The sequence below is a fragment of the Vombatus ursinus genome, unplaced genomic scaffold, assembly GCF_900497805.2.
Source record: "Vombatus ursinus unplaced genomic scaffold, bare-nosed wombat genome assembly UNPS02014807.1, whole genome shotgun sequence".
In the NCBI taxonomy this organism is placed as follows: domain Eukaryota; kingdom Metazoa; phylum Chordata; class Mammalia; order Diprotodontia; family Vombatidae; genus Vombatus; species Vombatus ursinus.
Window position 1 is genome coordinate 7,678,219 of NW_020954585.1, and position 23,417 is coordinate 7,701,635.

At 39.2% G+C, this 23,417-nt stretch overlaps 1 protein-coding gene across 1 annotated transcript in view; it reads right to left on the reverse strand.

Moving 5' to 3' along the window:
• Positions 1-14: 14 nt before the first annotated feature.
• LOC114052310 (von Willebrand factor A domain-containing protein 3A-like) overlaps positions 15-23,417 on the reverse strand; it is a 64,776-nt gene continuing 41,373 nt past the window's right edge. The window contains 13 exon segments of the mRNA XM_027874860.1: positions 15-63; positions 1,444-1,541; positions 2,440-2,566; positions 6,149-6,318; positions 6,571-6,715; positions 7,841-7,982; positions 9,269-9,377; positions 11,108-11,260; positions 14,879-14,976; positions 16,755-16,865; positions 17,322-17,412; positions 19,419-19,571; positions 20,099-20,169. Of these exon segments, the coding sequence (XP_027730661.1) occupies positions 15-63; positions 1,444-1,541; positions 2,440-2,566; positions 6,149-6,318; positions 6,571-6,715; positions 7,841-7,982; positions 9,269-9,377; positions 11,108-11,260; positions 14,879-14,976; positions 16,755-16,865; positions 17,322-17,412; positions 19,419-19,571; positions 20,099-20,169 (1,517 nt within the window).

Genomic DNA, 23,417 nt, shown 5'->3' on the forward strand with positions numbered 1-23,417 from the left:
CTGAAAGCTCTTTTCTAAACAGGAATGTTTACTTCTTCAATATTGTTCTTCTGTAGTATTTTTCTAATTTGAAAAAAAAAGGGTTCAATTTAGAAGGAAGGGAAATAAGAAGAAAAAAAAGGAGAAGAGGAAGGAAGAGGAGATATTGTATCTGTTCCTTCCAGAAGGTATGTGTCAGGATGCCCACATTTCTGAGCCTGACCTAGTTCTTCTGGCCACTAGCTTTTAGGGAAATAGTACCCTGCTAGTGATATGGTCCACCTTGGTGGGAAGCCAAATTGTGCGATGAACTAGAACAAATTCTCACTATCACCCCAACATGGCCTAAAGAGAAAGCGTAGGAGGTAGCACCTGTGACAAAGGGAGAGGAAAAAGGGGAGGAGAAGCAATGGATAGGATCATCCCTATGACTTTACCCTTGCTAGCTACATCACATTCTCATCTTCAGGATTAGGCCACAGAAAGGTTATGAAGTCAGTACAATTTATCATGGCCCTTTTCTTCTCATTCAATAAAACCTTCCTCCCTGTAGATAGCCAGTGTTGTGATGCAGACCCTTCACTTCTACTTAGTACCACTCAGAGAGTAGAGGATCTGAGAAACTTGTTCGTATTAGCATGTTAGTGAAGAATGCCACTAATTCTATGATATTATCCCTTCGGAAGATCGATTTTATTTTAAGAGGACCCAAAGAGAAGTAATAACACAACACAAAGTGATGATGAATCTCTTCAATAGTGGAATGTTAGACGTTGTAGCATTGGGGGAGGGGTGCTTCTTGCCACCCCCTATAAATTATACTATATAATTATATATTATACTATATAATTATAAATTATAATTAACATTTGCAATATAAATTCTAATTATACATTACATATAAGTTATACTAATAAAACCTCATTATTATTATCTCCACTTTACAGATGAAAAAACTGAAGCTTTGAGAGGTTAAGGGTTATCTAAAGGTTATCTAAGATCTCATCGATAGCAAGGGTCTGAGATGGGATTTGAACCCAGGTCCAGATCCAGTGTGTTTTCCACTATTCCACATTGCCTCTGACAGCACAAAGTATCTCTGTAATAAATCATTCTTATATAGCACTTTCTGTCTATCAAGCATTTTTCTTAGAAAATACCTATGCGCAATGTCATGTATTATTTTCACCAGTAAACTAAAAGCACCAAGGTGCAAAAGTAAATTATTGCATGGCTAGTAACCAGCAAATTCAGTATTTGAACTCAGGGCTTCCAAGTCCAGTGTCATTTCTGTTACACCCTTCTCTCTGTCCATGGTGAATTTACTCCACTCTACATGTAGCCCCTATCCTGTTCATTCTGACACTACCTGCTGTTTCCCATTCCACCTGTTTCTTTTTTTTTCCTTCTTAGTGTTTCTGGCATGAACATCCTTCCAGCGAAATATTCCCAGAGCATCTGTACCTGAAAGACTGGGCCTGCTTTAGGAAATGCTTGGCTTTGAGTATCTCTCGAACAAGTTTCTTTAGGTCATCTCCTTCAAATAATTGCAAGAAGGAATCCTTTGCAGGGGAAACAATGAGAAGGCCATCAGATTAAAGTCTTTTTTAGTATAACCTCCCACCCAATGTAGGAATTCCTTCGATTATACCTCTGACTTTAGCACAGCGCCTGGTACATAGTAGTTGCTTAAAAAATCCTTGTTGAAGGGCAGCTAGGTGGCACAGTGGTTAGAGCACCAGCCCAGAAGTCAGGAGGACCTGAGTTCAAATTCGGCCTCAGACCGAACACTCGACACTTACTAGCTATGTGACCCTGGGCAAGTCATTTAACCCCAATTGCCTAAAAATCAATTTAAAAAAATGCTTGTTGATGAGCTGACCTGCAGTTATACAGTCTTTGAACATGTTTGGGGAGCTCATTGCTCCCCAGCACAGTTCTTTCCATTGTTCATAGGATCACAACTGGAAGGGACCTTAGAGATTATGGGGTCCAATCCCTTCATTTTCTAGATGAGGAAATAGACCCAGAAGAGTTAAGTGAGTGTCAAGTGTTTGGTCAGAGGCTGGATTTGAACTCAGGTCTTCCTGACTCTAGGACCAGTGCTCTATCCATTGTGCAACCTAGCTGCCCCAGGTGATTATTTTTTTTTTTAACACAGGTCAGACTACAGATGGAAGTAAAGCGAAATAATTTTTAACTTTACTTCAGTCAAATCTCACTATAGCCAAACTAGGATTTTTACAAAACAATAGAAATTATGTCCCTACTATTCTCCATCCTCCCACCTTCCTTTGCCTGGAACTCAAAGGGAGAGAGGCCTGGGAAGCCAAAGAGTTTCTGCCTCATGTCCCTTGTATCTTTTAGCTTAAAAAAAAAAAAAGGTGGATTTTAAGTTGAGGAAGGTAAAATAAGTATTGATGAGGAAAAATATCCCAGGACAAAACTCTACAGACATACATTTTTTTCAGTAGTGTCTTCAGTCAGCATTCTATGAATCTCCATGCAGTCTTCCAACTCCATTTGACAGTGGTGGTAGCGCCCCCCAGTATTATTAGATAGCTTTTTCAGAAATGTAATCACTGATCTAGAGAGGAGTAAATCAAGACTGAAGTTGCTGAGTTATTGGCAGATGGTACAAGTTGCTAATTACTGCACATTAGCACCGTCTCATGATACAGAAAAATTATATAAAGGATATAACAATCATAGATGCAGGACTGAAAGGGATCTCAGAGGCCATCTAATACAACCATCTCATTTTATTTTAAAAATTTTGTCTTTTTCCATTTTATTTTTTATTCTTAATTTAACATATGCCAAATTAAATGACCATTTCCAAATACATTTTGGAAAAGGAGAAGATTGTACAGGAGTCTGTGAATCTCTATTATATAGAGTGCTTTTGTTTTCAAATGTATAATACATTCAACACCTAACTTTTTTTTTTGAGTAATTTTCTTTTTTTAAGGCAGTTGGGGTTAAGTGACTTGCCCAGGATCACACAGCTAGTAAGTGTCAAATGTTTGGTCTGAGGCCAGATTTGAACGCAGGTCCTCCTGACTTCAGGGCCGGTCCTTTATCCACTGCACCACCTAGCTGCCCCAACACCTAACTTTCAAAGCTGTCCTCCTTGTCTGTGTTCCTTTCTTGTCTTCCTTCTGTTTTCTTCTAGTGCCTTCCCCCTGAGATCATCTTCCATATACCCTGTTTTTATATATATATATATATGTAATATATATATATACATATCTATCTTGTTTCTATATAGTTATTTGCATGTTGTTGTCCTCATTAGAATGTGAACACCTTGAGGAAGGGACCTTGTTTTTTGCCTTTCTTGGAATACCCAGAGCTTAGTACAGTGCCTGACACATAGTAAGAGCTTAATAAATGCTTGTTGATTAACTGACTTCTATTTTTTGGGGGGGAGGAAGAGGGATAAGAACCTTAGTTCTATCCTCTTACTCCCTCCTACCTCCTCATTTAAAAAAAAAAGAAAATCAGAACCACTGTGATAGACACACACAACCAAACAAAACAAATTTCCACATTGTCCATATCCAAAGACATATCCTTCATTCTTCATCCTGAGTCCGTCTCAGGGGGTACAACCCTCTCATTTTACAGATGAGGAAACCATGGCCCAGACAACTTAAGTGACTGACCTGTCCATGGTCACTTAAGTAGGGTCAGAGGTGAGATTGAACCTAAGTCCTCTGACTAAGGAGGCACAGTGGAAACAGGAAGACCCGAGTTCAAATCTGCCCTTAGACATTTACTGACTGTGTGACCCTGGGCAAGTTACTTAACTCTACTTGCCTCAGTTTCCTTGTCTGTAAAATGAGCTGGAGAAGCAAATGGCTAAGCACTCAAGTATCTTTGCCAAGAAAACCCCAAAATGAGGTCACAAAGAGTTGGACATGACTGAAATGACTGAACAACAACCTCTGACTCCAATACCCTTTTCTCTCTACCATGCTGTCTTTTAGGCCGTATGAAGTATAATTAAGAAGGAAGCCACTAATACCATTTATAGACATGATCCTCAACCTTGTTATACTCCTGAAGTTTGCTGCTATCAGATACAATAGCATCCAAAACTTGTGTGTGTGTGTTTGTGTGCATGTGCACAAGTGCAAGGCAGCATTCAGCAAATTCTTTAACGAGGGTCTTTAATCAGCTCTGCTGCGTTCCATGACCATAGGATTTGTGTCTCTAGTTTCCAGAGAGTTTTTGTACATCATATGCATCACAGGATTTAGAGCTGGAAAGGATCCTAAAATTCATGTAGTTCAACCCTTTCTTTTCACAAAGTAGAAAACTGAACTCCAGAGAGGGTGGGTAACTTGTCACATAGGTACTAAGCAGTAGGACTGGGATGGGAAGCCTCGGTCCTCTAACTCCAGATCCAAGCTTCTTTCTCTTGTCCATGTGTGCCATTGATCATAGATTGGAGAAGGGTGGGGATTAAGAGGGAGAAAAAAATGTGGATGTAACAGAATGAATCTATTTACTCTCCTGGGGAAAATAAATAGACTCAAAATTCATGACCCACTGATGGAAGATCAATCACCATGCCATTTTTGTGTATGTAACCTGGGCTTCAAAGCCCATTTGCACGAGATTCTCCTCATTGGTGGAGATTGATTATATTCAGTGCTCCATGAAAGGGAGAGTTGGCAAGAGCTTGAGAGAAGAGACATCCTGATCTTCTGGTTTTAAGCTTTAAGAAAGAAGATAGATGGTTTTAGATTCTCTTTAGGTCCCTACAGGAAGAGAATTCTCTGGGAAAAAGCAGACAGGTAGAGAAGCTGGCATTTCCATCATGTCAGTTTCTTCCTACTGTAGCAATCTGCCTTCTAAATATTATAAGTCTAAGGGAAATAATTTTTAGGTCCCAGCTGAGTTCCCGATCAATATCCTTTAATAGAAAAGGACTATCTCAAGCTATACATCCAAGACTTCACTTCTTTCCCCCGTAATACCAGTTTCACAATGAACATACATAGCAAATAGCAACCCTATTTATCCAAGCTAATAGCAAACAAGTCAGAGAAGACACAGATGAGAATATATGCCATACAATATAGAGAGTGAATGAACTTTCCCATTGGGCGTGAGGTACCTCAGCTCAACCAAGAGAGAGAGGCTCAGGTCTCATTCAAGGGGGAAATTCCATAAAGTCTTCAAGATGATAAGCTGGAGATTGGCACATGACTGCTATGCTGGCTCCTCTATTATGTCAGATTCTTTCTAAAGTATTTCTCCCTTTTAGGGACCTGAAGAGAATCTGCAGCCCTTCAGCCACTAAAAGTGATTTTCCAGATACACAAGTCTGATCATGTCACCTCCCTACATGGTAAACTCCAGTAACTCCCTATTACTTCTAGGAGCAAATACAAAATGTTCTTTTTGGCATTCAAAGTCCTTCATAACCTAGCCTCTTTTTACCTTTCCAATCTTCTTACATCTTACTCCCTGCCACATACTCTTGGATTCATTGACGCTGACCTTCTGGCTATTCCGTGAACAAGGCACTCTATATCTTGGCTATAGGCATTTTGTCTCACATGCCTGGAATGCTCTCTTTCCCCTGCTCTGATTCCTGACCTTCCTAACTAAAATTCCTTCTTTTACTAGAAGTCTTCCTGCACCCCTCATAATTCTAGTGCCTTACCTCTTGTTAATTTTTTCCTATTATCTTAAATATAGCTTTTTTAATATGTTTATTTACATGCATTTGAATATATTTATTTGCATATCTATCTATCAATATCTATCTATCTATTAGATTGTAAGCTCCTTGAGGGCAGGGACTGTCTTTTGTCTCTTTTTGTATCTCCAGCACTTGGCACAGTACCTGACACTTAGGCACTTAATAAATGCTTATTGATTAATTAATTGGCTTACATATACAAAGGATCCTCAGTTGGGTAGGTTAGGTGTTAGATGTAGTTAGTGTGTGTTAAAAATATTACCAAAGGTACCCTAACATGATAATTGGAAAAGTCGATGAAAATTTGGAAAAATTAATCAATCTCCTTGAGTACCCATAAGTAGGACCTACCAGGGAAGGTTTTGTCTATATACTTCAGAGAGTTCAAAACTAAATCATGTTGTAAATGATTACAAACTTTTTTTAAATACGAGGTTCCTGCTTTTTTACCTTGTCTCCTGATCCATTTTAGATGAGTAGTTAAAAGAAATGGAATGTACTTTAATATTTTTTTTCTTCCTGAGCTTTTCAACTTCATTTAGAATAAGACTGCAGTTCAAGTCCAACTTTCCATCAGTCAGAAGATACAGTCCTTTTACATCTTGAAAAGTGAAAGCTTTCTGAAAAAAAGCACAATGAGGTTTAGAGAGCTAAAGGGTCCAAGGCCCACCACCATCATTAAGAATGGGTTAGAACTCAAGAGTTCAACAGTTATCTACATTTTGTTCCCAGAGACTTGTCATTGAGTACCAAAGTACTGCCCAGTCATCCCAACATATCTCAGGACTCTCTTTTTCTGTTTCCATTCCTTTGGGGGCAAGGGCCAGGAGTTAGGGGAGGAGGGAGAGGGCAGGGAAGGTGATAGAACTTGCCAATAAAGCTCTCAGGATGGAGGTACTTCCTTGAGCTTTCAGTTTGGTCACCCACTGCACAGCACTGTGGCATGCTTCATCTGTGGAATCTACCAATTTGTCTTGCCATGCATATAGGTCTTCTGCAAAACCGAGCAGGTTAAAGCTTGGGGTGAAGAGAGTGGAGCAGTGGAGGATGTAAGTTTCAGGGTGGGGGGAAGAGAGGAGGAGGGAGATGAAGAAGAAGAGGGAGAGGGAGAGAGAGACAGAGACAGAGATGGGAAGAGAAAGAGAGAGAGAAATCTTTTGGTTAGAACATAATAGACATTACTGGATGTTGGGAGGAGGTAAACAGATGGCATGACGTTGGGAAATTAGGCCTCGTTCATTTTGTGTGGGGAAAACAAAGCTTTACCTGTATTTTCTTTTTTCCCTACCTGTGTTTTCTTTTCCTTTCTTCTTTTGTTAAAGTTTTTATTGTTTTCTAGGTCAATTTTAGCTTTTGAGAAAACAAGAAAAAATTTTCCCTGGAGTGAATTAACAGAGACAAGTAGAAAGATGAGTAATAGAGATGATATTTTGGAAATTGCTTAATTTCCTAAACAGAGCTCAGTGTCAGCATTTTGCAATTCATCTAGCCCAGTGATTCTCAAAATATGGTCTCTAAGGCCCTTTTTGGCCATTCAAGTGGTCAAAACTATTTTTACAATAAAACAAAGACATTGTTTGTCTATTAAAATACTCTCCCCTTTTCCAACTACATATATGTGAGGCTAGATTTACTTCATATACTTTAATCAAAACAATATATCACAACAGATTGAATGCAGAAGCAGATTTTATTAAAGCAGTCATTAAAGAGATTTACAAAATATGTAAAGCAATGCCATGCATATATCACTAACTTTTAAAAAATAGTTTTTTCATAAAATATGTTATTTGTTAACATGTATTTTAAAATGACAATAAGTATTTTAAAATTTTTCAGTTTTAATTTCTAATATGGTGTCAATAGATGTAGCTAAAATAACAAAAGCTCTTTAGGGTTTTTAATAATTTTTAAGAGTAAGTAATAACTTTACTTGATGCCAAAAAGTTAGAGAACCTCCGCTCTGGGAATTTCAAAGGACATTTTAGAAACACTCATCTCCTTGCTTGCTTGATGAAAGTATACTAACTAGGCCATAAACTGACTATGGAGTGGTTGTTTACTGAATCACAAAATCTTTTGGCAGGAAGTTCTCTCCATCTCTAGACAGGCTTCCTTCTTCCTAGGGCTCGTTATTCTTACCTGTCACATTTTCTCAGTTGTTCCCAAATCAGCAAATTCAGTTCTTTCTTTAACTGCTGCAGATATAACCCCATGGACTCTGATAGGTCTATCATGACACAGACCTTGTTCTCCAAAATAGTGCCAAATAGTCGTCGGCTTCCTGATGAATATAGGGACCAGAAGAGGAATGAGGTATAACTTACGGTTTTTCACATAGCATATACCACAGTGCTTAGGCACGATATGTTAGCATAGTAAGTCTTCAATACATTTTTATTGATTGAGCCTTTCTCGGATGACATCCTACTTCTAAAGTTCAGGGAGGGATCTCCTTCTGGGAGACTTCTGGAGACCACTGTATTGAGAGTCTGGAGTCCTGGGTTCTGGTCTAGGCTCTGTCACAAACTAATTATGTGATGCTGGGCAAATTATGTAATGTCTCTAGGCCTCAGCTTTCTCATCTGCAAAACAAGTGGGTTGGGAAAGAAGACCTAGTTCTAATACTATGTGACTTTATGACTCCCGGATGTGTCTGGAAAGCCCACCTACAGAGAAATCCTCAGCCTTATTTTCCTTTTTGTTTTTAGTTAAAGGTTGAAGAATGTCACTGTGTGAGACTCACTATATGTACCATGTACCCTTCACAATGTATGTTTCTCCTAGCCATGGTAACCTGAGCAGGGCACACCAAAATGTACCCAGAACAAGAGGACAGAGAGAATGGGGAGAAGAAATGGGGGATGCCAGTTTGTGTGAGATTGACTGACTTTCTGAGCAGATATCCTCATTTCCCTTGACCATCATTGTACACATACGTACCCCCTTCTCTGCATCTTCACACTTATGAAAAAACAAAGAAACAGACAAACAAAAACAACTGGCCAAGTGAAGTAAGGAAATGCAAGACATCATGTTATGAAAAGAATGTCCTAGTAACACATTCTCGTATCTTGACGTACTATTAGGAGGGAATGCTTTAGAACATAGGTGTTAAACAAAGGGACAGTCTGAACATTTCTAAGGGCAGGCCAAACCAAAAGAAAATATAATTGGGAAATATTTAACAAAATAAATAAAAATACAATAAAACATTTAATGCCCTCTGTTTCCCACCATTCCACCCCCCAGTGGCTAGTTCATTTTGCATATATTCTGTATGTACTCATGAGCTCTGTGTTGTCTCCCCTGTTAGAATGTAAGCATTGTGAGGCAGGGACTGTTTCTCCTTTATCTTTTTTGCCCTGGCACATATCAGGATGCCTGGCACATAGTAAACACTTAATGTTTATTGATTGATTTAATGATTCTCATTACTTGGAAGCTAAGTCAGGAAAAGGAAAGGTTATAAAAGATCTTGGAATTAAAATTTGGGCTTTGATAACATGAGGCTGCCTCTATGCTATTATTCCCTGCTTCCCAAATACTCTTTAAGGTTGAGAAATTTACCTGTCAGCAACCACTGAATCCGTTTGATATAACACTTTTTTGCTTTCTCTGTCTGTTCCATGTACTCTTCTAAATCCTTATCCTGGCACTGCAGATGCTTTATCATGCACTAGGATGGGGAAAGCACATAAGACAAATGGAGAAATATTTCTTCTGATTCCCATCCACTACTTAAGGGAGAAGAACTGGACTTGCTATAGAGAACTTCTTGGTCCCTGAAACGTATAGTCTTATAGCGCTGCCTAGACCTGAGATGTCAAACATGAGTGCGGCTGACAACACTCAGCAGAACCAAATTAAAAATTGGGGGTGGGGCAGCTAGATGACACAGTGGATAGAGCTCCGACCTTGGAGTCAGGAGGACCTGAGTTCAAATCTGGCCTCAGACACTTGACACTTACTAGTTGTGTGACCCTGGGCAAGTCACTTAACCCTGATTGCCTTGCCCCCAAAAAAAAAGCCAAAAAAGAAAGTAATTGGGAAGTATTTACCAGAATAAATAAAAATACAATAAAAATAGGTAATATTACATTTTAAAACTAGGTCAATATGGAGCCCACAGGGATCCTTGTATGTGGTTTCAGGGGCCCCATTTCTATTTGAGTGTGACATCACCTAAAGCAGAGGTATTTTTTTATTCCGTACTTAAACACCAAAGGACATGAGTATTTCCATATACATGGTAGAACAGAAGGAGTATGTATATCAAACTGTGAATTTCTATTAGGTATAACTTGTTTTAAAGTTTATAATTCAGCAGGTAACTTTCAAAGCTATCCTGCTTGTTAGTGATTCCTGCTGCTTAAAAATATTTCAAGGAACCTCTTTTTTCTTTTGGCAACCCTATCCCCAGTGCCCTTCCCCTTTTCACCCCCCCCCCCCCCGCCACCCAATCCCACTAGACACTTTTTATTTTATTTGTGGTTAATGCTTTCCCAAACATCTGTTCAGTGTAATTTTGCTCAGAAACTAAGTCCTATATATTTCTGGAATTTACACTCTTGAATAGTACTGTGAGGATTCATGGCAAATGTTATTGTAATTAAAACAACAACATAATAGACCAATCTCAGTTCTAAAACAAAAAGTTTGATGGGAAACCAGATCACAGGAAGTGAGGGAGGCATGATTTCCACTTAGATGGATTAGATTGGACAGGAACTTACCAAAAATTCTTGGAACAACTAGGAAATATAGTGGATAGAGTGTTGGAGTTGGAGTCAGGAAGACCTAGGTTCAAATCTTGCCTTGGATATTTAGTAATCCTGGGCAAGTCACTCAACCCTCATGTGGGGATAATAATGGCACACCCTCCTAGAGGTGTCATGAGAATGGAATGAGATAAATAAAGCATTTTGTAAACCTTAAAGCACTACAAATGGTTACTTTTGACTTTTTTTTTCTAACTTTTGGTTACCTTGAGCCAGAATTATAGTTCTTTCAGATGCGATAATGTGGTTTGTAAGGGCAAAGGTGGGAGAGAATTTTTTTAAAGCTACATTTCAACTTCAATGCAGTTGTCCTCAGTTGCTGTTTTTTTTAAGCAGTCCTTTGCTTAATACATTTGGTTAAATCATTTTTCTTGAGTGTGTCTCTCAGTGCCTCTGAGGCTGATCATAACCCTTTCTCCATGCACCAGAACACAGATGTTTCTGTACTCTGAAGGACAGCCTAATTTAAGATGCCTAAAGCAATGAGTTTTAGGCCCTATCTTAGCAGCAGATAAATTAGCAATGATGAGCTACTTACCCATGCAATGTGTTCCAGCTCCCCACAACACAGCAGGCTGGTCTAAGCTGCTGCATACAGGATTTGGTGAGGTTGCAAATCAGAACTGACCTTGACTTCTGTGACTGGGAAGTAGGATAGAGTTTTGGATGAAATTTGCTTCTGTAAGGCATCTTCCATTTTCTTCTGATGAATAGAGTTTGTGCCAAACAAGAGTTTGGGCAGCTCTAGCTTCAGCTTTTTCAAGTTGCAACTCGTCAACCACTTTTAAATAAAAGAATAAAACATTATTTGAGGAATCATGTACCTGATTGGTTGACTGAATCATCACCTCCACTAAAAAACCTTAAATGTAAAATTTGCAGCAAGTTTACAGCCCGCTTGGTCATTCTTATTGGTGTTTATGTCTTAGCATTCTTATTAGATCTTAAGCTTAATGAGGGCAGGGGACTATGCCATTTTATACCCCTGAATTGACAATGTTTCATAGCTAGCAAACTTTTTTTTTAGGCAATTGGGGTTAAGTGACTTGCCCAGGGTCACACAGCTAGTAAGTGTCAAGTGTTTGGTCTGAGACCAGATTTGAACTCAGGTCCTCCTGACTTCAGGTCCGGTGCTGTATCCACTGTGCCACCTAGCTGCCCCAAACTCTTAATAATGTTTGTGGGATTGAATTGAATAGCCTGGCTATGATGTGTCAAGCTCAGAAGAAGTTTAAAAGGTTTAACAGTGTGTATATAGTATGCGTGAAGCAGCCTGTGGGTGAAGTGATTTGAACTAGCTTCTGGAAAACAAAAGCCCAAGAAACAGTGAATGAGATTTCCATATTTGAAGAACTTACAAACTGTCTGTATACCTAGACCCCAAAGAAATAAAAAAAAGAAGAAAAGCTTCTATATGTACAAAAATTTTCCATTTATTTATTTGTATAGTATAGCAAAACAAATTCCCACATTAGCTATGTCTGAAGATGTATGTCTCCTTTTGCCCTTAAAGTTCATTTCCTGTCAGTCAGGTGGGGAATATCATATTTCAATTGCATTTTTTTGGACTCCAGCTTTATCATTGCATTGATCAGAATTTTCCAGTGTTTGAAAGTTGTTTTTCTCTATAGTGTAGTTATCATTGTTTGTCTATAGAGTGTTGTTATTGTATACATTGTTCTCCTGGTTCTGCACACTTCATTCCGTGTTGATATGTAGAGGTCTTCCTAATTTTCTCTGAAATTCCATTTCATCATTTCTTATGCCACAGTAATATTTCATTAGATTCATATGCCTTAATTTGTTTAGCCTTTCCCTAATAGGAAGACACTCCCTTAGTTTTCAATTGTTGGCTACCACGAAAAGAACTGCAATATTTTTATGCATACAGATCCTTTTATTTTTTCTTTGATTCCTTTGGGGGTAGAGGCCTACTGGGATAGCTGGGTCAAATGGACAGTTTGGTAACTTTCTGGGCATAGCTCCAAATTACTTTAATGAAGTGCTGAAAGAAATAACAAAAGGGAAGCTTTCAATGAAACCTGAGAAGATATGTAAGAACTAATGCAGAGTGAAGTCAGCAGGACCAGGAGAGCAACATATGCAGTAAGAATGCTATAACGTTCCCCTATTGATAAATGGTCAAAGGATATAAACAGGCAGTTCTCAGATGAAGAAATTAAAGCCATCTATAGCTATATGAAAAAATGCTCTAAATCACTATTGATTAGAGAAATGCAAATCAAAACATCTCTGAGGTACCACATCACCCCTATCAGATTGGCCAACATAACAAAACAAAACAATGATAAATGTTGGAGAAGATGTGGGAAAATTGCAACACTAATGCATTGTTGGTGGAGTTGTGAAATGATCCAACCATTTTGGAGAGCAATTTGGAACTATGCCCAAAGGGCTATAAAAATGTGCATACCCTTTGACCCAGCAGTAGCACTTCTAGGGCTATATCCCAAGAGATCATACAAATGGGAAAAGGACTCACATGTACAAAAATATTTATAGCAATTCTTTTTGTGGTGGCAAAGAAATGGAAATTGAGAGGATGCCCGTCAATTGGGGAATGGCTGAACAAGTTGTGGTATATGAATGTAATGGAATACTATTGTGCTATAAGAAATGATGAGCAGGCGGACTTCAGAAAAATCTGGAAAGACTTGTATGTTCTGATGCTGAGTGAAGTGAGCAGGGAACATTGTACACAATAACAGCCACATTGTGTGATGACTAATATTGATAGACTTAACCCTTCTCAGCAATACAAGGATCTAAGACATCTCTAAAGGCCTCATGATGGAAAATGCTATCCACAAAGAAGAAAGAACTATGGAGTTTGAATGCAGATTGAAGCATACTATTTGCTGTTTTTTTTCTTCTGTTGTTTTGTTTCTTCTTTCTGGTGGTTCCTCCTATTGGTGCTAATTCTTACAAATTCATTGGTTCTAATTCATCACTAATGTGAAAATATGTTTAATAGGAATGTATATGTATAGCCTATATCAGATTGTGTGCCGTCTAGGGGAGGGAGGTGCAGAGGGAGGGGGAGAAAAATTTAAAACTCAGAAGCTTATGGAAGTGATTGTTGATAATTCAAAATAAATTTTTAAAAAAAGAGGGGAAGGGAGGGGAGAGTGGAGAAAAATTTGGAACTCAAAACTTTGTAAAAATGAATGCTAAAAATTGTCTTGACATGTAAATGGGAAAAATAAAATACTATTAAAATTTTTTAAAAAAGAATGCTATAACAACAAATAACTCTGAAAAATTTCACAATTCTGATCAATACAATGGCCAATCATGATTCCATAGGAATGACAATGAAGCATACTACCCATCTTCTTCTTCTTCTTCTTCTTTCTTTAAGCAATTGGGGTTAAGTGACTTGCCCGGGGTCACACAGCTAGTAAGTGTCAAGTGTTTGGTCTGAGGTCAAATTTGAACTCAGGTCCTTCTTCAGGTGCTCTATCTGCCACCTAGCTGCCCCATTACTACTCATCTTCTAACAGAAAAGTTCTAGATTCAGGGTGTAGCACAAGACACAAATTTTTTAGACGTGGCCAATGCAGGAATCTTTTGTGCTTGACTAACCTTATTTATTCCAAGGGTTTTGTTTTTCTTTTTTTCCAGTGGAGGGGAGAGGTGGGAAGGAAGAGAAATAGACTTTTGTTCATTGAAAGAAAGATTAAAGAAACCAACTCATTCGAGGAGCTTTTAAGTCTTAAGCTGTGGTCTGTGGGCCACTGGTGGACCATTCCTGGTAGAACTCCATAAATCCATGTGCATATCAAGCTTTACCACTTTTATTTTTATTTAGCCCCAATAAAATAGGTAGCAGAACAGAGTAAAATAAATAAGTAAATATAGATTCTGTGGACTAATGTCTTACATATATAGTGTTTTTATTCCCCCAGAGGTATGTAGATGCTGCTGTAATAAACGAAGTACAAATTTATTTAAAGGAATTATGCTCTCTCACATATTTTGTTAATCAATGGACACTAATAGAAGAGTTACCACAATATCATATGAAAGCCCTCAACAATTTATTAGATGTTTATAAAAGGGTCTTTATACTAAAAAAGATTAGGAGTACTGATCTAATTGACAGGATCTTGTGTCTAGCCCTTCATGACCAAATTTGGGGTTTTCTTGGCAAGAATACTGGAGTGGTTTGCCATTTCTTTCTCCAGCTCATTTTACAGACGAGGAAACTGAGGCAAACAGAGTGAAGTGAGTTGCCCAGGGCCACACAGCTAGTAAAAATCTGAAGGCTGATATGAACTCAGGTTTTCCTGACTCTAGGTCCATAGCTGCCACTACCTAGCTGCCTTGTGCTAAACCATTGTTCAGGAGATATTTATTTATATGGATAACTTAATACCTCTTCAGTTGAGGAAATATCATAGTTTTTGGGAAGCTCGATGGAAGAAACAGGTTTTTTTGTGGCCTTTATCAGTGGATTTTTCTTTTGTGCTGCATCTAGAAGAAAGACATTTACATCAAGTATAATCCCTTCTTGATACCAATTCTCAATGTCACACAACTTGGGTTTTGGTTTTTTTTGGCTAGGCAGTGGGGTTAAGTGACTTGCTTAGGGTCACACAGCTAGTAAGTATCAAATGTGTGAGGTCACATTTGAACTCAAGTCCTCCTGATTCCAGCGCTGGTGCTCTATCTACGCCACCTCCCTGCCCCTGTTTTGTTTTTTGTTTTAGGGAGATGGGGTCTTCTAATCTCATGCCCAGGCTGGAAATACAGTAGCTACTCATGTGCTGATCACAATACTGATCAGCATGGAAACTTTAACCTGCTCCATGTTCTGAGCTTTGTTGGTTCAGTCTTCTTTAAGCCCCCTCCACACCTGGCGGTTTACCATGCTGGTGAACCTTTCCCTTTGTTAATAACAAATAATGAAAAAATTGGGGTTGGTCCTTTTTTTGGTGGTTTAATCTTCTTTACCTTATTTGGACTTTAATATTTCATTGGCAGGGCTAAAATAGGAAAACATTTGGCCATTTCAGATGGGGGAAGCCATGCTGGTGAGCTTTGTCTTCTAGCTTAACTCCTACTTTCTAAATTAGGGCGACACACTATAGACTTTCAGCCCTATTATCTCTCAAGCCACCAATTTCAGCCTCCCCAGTAGCACAGACTATAGGCATGAGCTACCATGCCTAGCCTCAATTTGATTTTAAAATGTGAAGTTTGTCATTTCTTAAAGAATGATCTTAGCATTTATATAGTGCTTTAAAGTTTGCAAAGGGCTTTTATCTCATTACTATCTCATCCCATCTTTACCATAACCCTGGGATATAGGTGCTATTATTATCCCCATTTTATGGATGAGGACTCTAAGGCTGAGAAAGTTTAAGTGATTTGCTCAGGGTCACACAGCTAGAAAAGTATCTGGGGCTGGATTCAAACTTAGATCTTCCTGACTCCAAGTCCTATGTTCTATTCACAATATGATCTTTAGGCACCACCCACTAAACAGCAGAAATTCGAGCCAAGCAATGGAGACCATATGGAAATGAATCAGCTTGTGATCTTGCTGCCTTACTATTAAGTAAATCATTTAACTTGATTGGCACCATTTCACAATAACATAGACCATGTTCCCAGAGTGAACTGTTTCCACTCCCACCAGGTAGCTGTACAGTAAGAGGACCCTTTCCTAACATATGAGAGTTAAGGCAGTGGAATTCTGAAGTTTCTTTTTTTTTTATTTTTTAAGAATAAAAATGTTGTTGCTGTTTAGTCGTTTCAGACTCTTCATGACCCAATTTGGAGTTTTCTCAGCAAAGATAGTAGAGTGGTTTGCCATTTCCTTCTTCAGCTCATTTTATAGATGAGGAAACCGAGGCAAACAGGATTAAATGACTTGCCCAGAGTCACACAGCTGATAAGTATATGAGGCCAGATTTGAACTCAGGTCCTCCTGATTCCAGGACCAGTACTGTATCCACTGCCACTTAGATGCCCCTCTTTTTTTTCTTCTCATACAAATATACCTTTTTGTCTCTTTTGGATGCCTTTTCCCCCTTAGAGTATACAGTCTTTGCAAGCCCATCCCATCAATAAGTTAGTAGATGTCAAACCAAGGAAAGATTTGCTCCAGCAATATTGCTATGCAGCCTCCTGGGAAAGAAAAGACCCTTCTACTAAAGAGATATTACTTTTACAACTACCAAGTAGAAGAGGCCCTTTCAGATAGTCTTTCTTAGGGGCCCAGAATTGCATTTTAGTTACTCATTTACCTGCATCTTTCCCTTGATTAATAACAATTAAAAAAGATGTGGTTGGCCCTTTCTTTGCCGGTTTGATCTTCTTCTTTCCCTTATTTGGACCCCAGTCTTTCACTGGCTGGCCTAGAAAGGTGGAAAATTTGGCCATTTCAGATTGGGGAAGCCTTGCTGATTATCACCATGTTGTTTTCTAGCTTAATTCCTACTTGTTAAATCTCAAGCTACACTCTGAACTGGAAGACTTGGTTCTTGGTCACCACAAACCATGAAACTCTAGTTATGACTTTGAGATCCTGAGGTAATTAAAAGGTCCCTTTCTATTCACCATGACATACTCATTAGATCTGCACTGACTCTTTTGAAGTGTGCCATGTGGGTCTGATGATTTTCTGGCAAATTTAAGTCCCTCTTTGGACAGCTGGATCTGGGTCATCTGATCTGATTGATTGTATATTATGCCCAGTTTGGATTTTGTATTTAGCTGTTGCCAACAGTTTAACAGAACTGGTCCCCATGTAAATACCTCTCCTTCATTCTCCCCTATTCCCCAAACATGCTGGAGCCTGTGCCTTCTCTTACCTGATGGGATGGCTGGTTTGCTGGTGTTTGAGTGCCACGTCAGATTCTTTGTGGAGACAATCTTGTCTTTGTCAGGCTCACTCTTACTGCTCTAAAAAAAAAAAAACAAAACAGGCTAGCTGGAAAAGATGTCTTAGTCTCTAGGTTGTCTGCATCCCAGTAATATCCCAGCCCCTGACAACCTTCTTCTCAACTTAGTACTATAATCCATGCAAGGTAGAGCTTGAGAGAGGAGCCCAGGGAGAAGGGTGGGAAAAGTAGCAAGAGAGGTATGAGGACTGTAGGAAGTTTTGTTAGATTGTGTGGGACTTCAAGGCCCTTACCACACTATAACAATGGGTCCATGAAGGCAGGGAGCTTCGCAAAAAGATTGAACAGCAAATTACTAAATTGTCACCAGTAGAGGTGACCTGTTTCTACCTTTCCCACTGAGTAGAATTTTCTGGGTTTTCCCACTGGTTTGTTTGAGGAGTGTCTCACACACACTCTCTCTCTCTCTCACATACACACACACACACACACACACACACACACGCACTTATTCAACCTACGATTTGTTAAACTGAAAGGTTTTTTGTTTTGTTTTTAGTTATTAAGTGTTACTGGAAGGCAGTAGCCATTCAGCTAAAAAAACAAAACCAACTCTCAGTCCCCTCCAACATGCCAGGTGAGTAGCCCCTTCTCTGTGTACCCATATGAAAAAGGTAAGAGATCTGAAACTCTTAAGGGACGGTCCATCCCATTTAAGTCCTAAATCTACAAAAGTTTGTTACAGGCATTGATAGTCCACAGGGCTGCCACCTCAGGCCTTTGGCTCAGTAACTATTAGACAAGATGATAAGAGAAAGGTCCTGGGACTGTAGCGTTTATTATTTTTTTGTTTTAATCATCATCAAGTGTTTAGAGGGCAGGGTAGGAAAGGATAAAGCACCCTGGAATCCTGAATGAAACCCCTGAATGATGACATCTGTGCAAATGGAATTGAATATTGACTGAATGGTAGCTATATTTTTTCAGGGACAGATGCCTCTTTAAGGAAAACTACCTTGTTAGAATATTAATATCATTGTCAAACAATGAAGGGCATGTGTCTCATTGCCCTGCTTCTACTCCCAAACTCTACTACAGTCTGTCAGCTCTGGGGTCTTTTGGAAGGCCCAGGCCTCCCCCTGGGGACTCACATGTGTTAGGTAATACACATACACAAAAATACATAAACAAATCTGATACTTCTGAATAAGATACCCTTCTAATGGCCAAGATGAGGAAGTGACTTTATGTGGATTTGCCCAGGATAAAGAATAAACCATCTGCTTTTTCTCCCCTCCCTTCTTTCTCTTCAGCTATAGTCCTTCAGTCTATCCCAGCTCCTTCTGGTCCCTGGATATTCCTATAGAATAAGTCCCCTTTGCTTCAATTCCACTAAATACAATGGTGCCCATCCTAAGTGCCAACTCCATTCCCCTAGCACTGTCCTCTAAAGGCAAGCCAGGCAAACCAAATTGAATCAGGTTCAGGTTTAGATTAGTTTTGATGTCTTTTGCAGACCCAGTCTACCCGCCAGATAGCCTGAGCTGACAAGCAGTCTTCTTAGAAACTCTACTTTCCTGGAAGCAGTGGGCAGGGTGCTGCTACCCACCCTCCTCCCCCTAACTTGAGTTGTTATGGTGGCCCTTAGTAAGATGGAGATGCTGGTTATTATTTACTGGTTACCCAGTTTCCATCCTTTATCCTGGGGCCCTGGACTGTGCCCTTGGCCACAGCTGTTTCAAAATCCTTAGAATGATCAAGAGACAAGGTAAAACACACAGGTATTTGTTGTTAGGCAGCTAGATGGTATAGGGGATAACATGCTGGACCTAGAGTCAGAAAGATTCTTTTTCCTGAGTTCAAATCTGGCCTCAGACACTTACTAGCTCTGTGACCCTGGGCAAGCCACTCAACCCTGTTTGCCTCAATTCCTCCTCTGTAGAAGGAGATGGCAAACCATTCCAATATCTGCCAAGAAAATCCCAAATGGGGTAACAAAGAGTCGGACATGACTGAAAAACAACTTAACAACAACAACTCATTGTTATTAATAAAGGGGAGTCAAACCATTCTGGCCATCGAGAGTATGATGGGCTTAGGGCAGCAAAGTTTCCGAGGCTGACTTTTTCCCTTGAACACCTTTGGCTCTTCTTTGGGTACCAGTGGGCTTTCAGCCAAGCTTCCAGACTGGTTTTTGAGGGATGCTACCAGCAAAGCACACTGAAAGAGTGAAGTGTAATGTTAATGCCAACCTGTAGTCTGATCTAAATATATTAAGGGCAAGTTCAATTCATGGACAGTGGTGGTGGTGAAGCTTCATTAAATTATTAGAATGACAGGCCTTACAAGCCCTATTGAAAGTAATGGGACCTTTAGGAACTTTTTGAAAGTGGGCCCCCTAGGTCCTTCCTTTAGAATCTTGGACTGCCTTGTGGCCACTGCTTAGTATTAATCATAGCAGTCTTGTTTTTTCCCAAATGGAGCATAGATAGCAACCTTGGCTTCTATAACTTCATTAATCCATAGACAGAATAGGTTGTTTTTGTGATCAGATTGGAAGATTTTCCAAAGGTTCATTGGCCCCAGAGCTTCTTCCTCCAATGGCCTGAAATTCTTCCTAGGTCAGATATTGAAGGCCTCCATTAAAACAGAAGTATGTGGTTGAGTAGGGGTGGGTTGGAGGGGAAAAGAGTGGGAAAAACCTGTTACTGAAGGAAGGTAATTAGGTAATTGTCAGAGAGAGTCACCTTTTGGGAGTAGTTGATGGCCTTTTCCATCTCCAAGGCGATAGTACTGATATCATCACTCTCGAAGATGCCTGGAAGCCAAACACTGAGTGACTGTGGGAAATTGTTTTTAAGCAAGAACTATATGCCAGAGGAGTTAATTAAAACAACAGAAGCTTGTGTTCTGCAGGGAACCATTGGAACTTAGATGAACCATCTTCACAGCTGTTTTCTTTGGTAATTTGGAGGAAAGGGGTAAATGACTTATATATCCTGGCTCCCCATTTTGGGCTCTTATCACCAGACCTCACTGACTTTTACTAAGAACAAAGCCTTGATTCCACCTCTAAATCCTGAGACTAATTTTGGATCTTGGTGAATTGTACCCTGCCTTAAAGGGAACCCAATATATGCTGATTCAGATTTATACAACTAAGTTAGATGTATCTGGTTATCTGCTTTATAAGATGATTCACCTTAGATTCCTTTATTTAGCAAATTTCCCTTATAATTATTATTAGGATTATATCTAAGGATTATAGAAAGGCAGCGTCAAAGCAAGGATGCTCAAGTTCAAGTCTCACCTATGACAAATACTGAAAGCATGGCTGTGGACAAGTCACTTTTTTCTGTTTTAGGCAAGTTAATATATTAATCAGTAAGTATTTATTAGATAATTAGTATGTGCTAGGCTCTAGATGGCCCAAAAACACAAGTAAAAAGCGTGACACAGGCCAAAAGTTTGCAGAGAAGGTGCTGACCTGTACTAATAATAAAATCAGATCCAGTCCCTATCCTGTTATATCAACATCAGTATTGATATAATGATTAAAATATATTAGTAATAATGGCTTCCATGTGTTTTGATTTAGCATAGGGTTGGAAAGCACATAGGAGGCAGCTAGGTGGCTCAGCAGATAGAACACTAGGCCTGAACTCAGGGAGACCTGAATTCAAATCCCACCTCAGATAGTTTTGTGACCTTGGGCAAATCTGTCTACTTCTGTTTCCTCAACTGTAAAATGGGGATAATAATAGCACCTGTCTTGCATGGTTGTTGTGTGGATCAAATGAAATGATATTTGTAAAGTGCTTAGCACAGCACCTGGCACATAGTAGATGCTATACACATGCTAGCTATTACTGTTTTGTTGTTTTTGCTAGGCAGTGGGGTTTAGTGACTTGCCCAGAGTCACACAGCTAGTAAGTGTTAAGTGTCTGAGATCAGATTTGAACTTGAGTCCCCGGACTCCAGGGCAGGTACTTCCTCCACTGCACCACCTAGCTGCCCCTGTTCACTATTATTATTAGCAGACCTAGATTCTAGTTGCAGCTCTATTACTAACTAACTTCATGATGCCAGGCCAGTTGCACATGCTTCCAGAGTTTCAGTTTCCTGAAGACCTGAAATGAAATATCAGGTCTTAGGACCATAGATGATTTCTAAGATCTCTTCTAGGTCTGAAATGGGCTTTATACTTCTCAAATTATACTCACATCTGTGATTTCATACCAACATTTCATGCCCTGTGATGTGAGTGGGGTGGGTATGATAATTACCATTTTATACATAAAGAGATTAAGGCACAGGGATTAATCAGCTTGCTTAAGGTTATATAGTAGCAAAGTCTGACTCGCGGTTTTAGGATCTTTCCATTAGATTATTCCCATTTTAGGACTTAATTCACAAAAGTTTTATTTATACATAATATTTCAGGAACAAATCTATTGTGAAATATTAAGTATGTTGGTATGTTTCTTAAAGGAGTGTTTGTGAAAGACACACTGAAGCCATTGAAAAAATGGTCTAAGAATTGAATTGCACCCAGGTAGATATATAGGAATAATGGGAAGGATTAGAGAAGTGGATTTATGAAGGCGTTGGTAAGACTTTTCCAAAAAATGCATTCGTTCTTTTTCCTCTTTTAAAAGGGAACACTCTTACCTGGCTGAACATAGACCTAATGACTACTTTGTCTCTTGGATATCATGAAGGCATATTGCATAAACTGACAATTCTGGGACCACACTCAACCTAGGATCAAAACTAAATAATAAAGAGAAACTAAACCCAGAAAAACTGCAAGTTCAGTCCATAACTTACAGGTCAGAATTTGGCAGGAGGTAATCATGGGAGAGTCAGTCTCTCTCTCTCTCTCTCTCTCTCTCTCTCTCTCTCTCTCTCTCTCTCCCTCTCTCTCCCTCTCCCTCTCTCTGTCTTTCTCTCTGTCTCTCTCCCCCTCTCCCTCTTTCTCTCTCTCTCTTTTTTCTCCCTCTCTCTCTCCCTCTCTCTCTCTCTTTTTCTGTCTCTCTCTCTTTCTCTCTCCCTCTGCATACACATACACATACACTTACACACATATAGAGAATCTCAAAAGTCTTAGTCTTATTAAGACTTTTGGGATACCCTGTACATATCTATATCCACTTACATACATACATATATAGCTATGTATATGTATGTGGATATATATATATGTGTGTATATCCACATACATATATTCTCATATTTTCTCTCTCTCTCTGAAGGTTGTGAGCTTCAGAGGCTCATTCTTTCTGCTTAATGAGGAATTTCAACACACCTCAATAGGAATGGTCCAAAGGAAACTTAGGAAAATTATCTTTACTGCTGTCTGTGGGCTCCCTGGAGGAATTTTCCTTGTAAATTGCAGCCTCCATATCTATTCCTCATATTCACTCTGCTGTATGTATGTGGTATTTCCCTCTCATTAACCTCAACACTGTTCATCTCTTTTCTGTAACACCTTCCTGCTGGTTATGGTTGAGGAGGGGCAGTTCTGGACTGCAAACTACATTTATCAAAGGTTGACATGACTCCTGATTGGTTGAGATGTTGCTGAGTGCAGATGCAGCACGAAGCCTAGGGCTGCCTCTCCCCTACCTTGCCTGAGTGGGAGTGTTACATATCTGTATGTGTATCTACTCTGCCAGGTGTGTGTTACTCTTACAAGTTGTTAAAATTGAGTACTTGCAAAGTAGTTTATCTGATTGAGTCAGTTCCTGTTATGATGATAAATGATGATTTGTATATTTGTGTTTGAGCTAAAAATTTCCCTCAGTATGATCAGGGTATATTGTAATTTTGTATGCCTAAGAAATTTACATTCCTGTTTTCAAAGACAGTCTCAAGTGTGTGAGTTGGGTTCAGTCTGCCATGATGCGTTTTTGCCAAAGCTAAAAGATCCCAACTTCACAAGGTTTGTGGGACATGTGTAGAAGCACATGACCATGGGAGTATTTCTAATAGTCTGGTAGACAATGCTACTAAGGCTTTTATTTTTTATTTTTTATTTTTGAAAGAGAGGTGTCTCACAGGTAC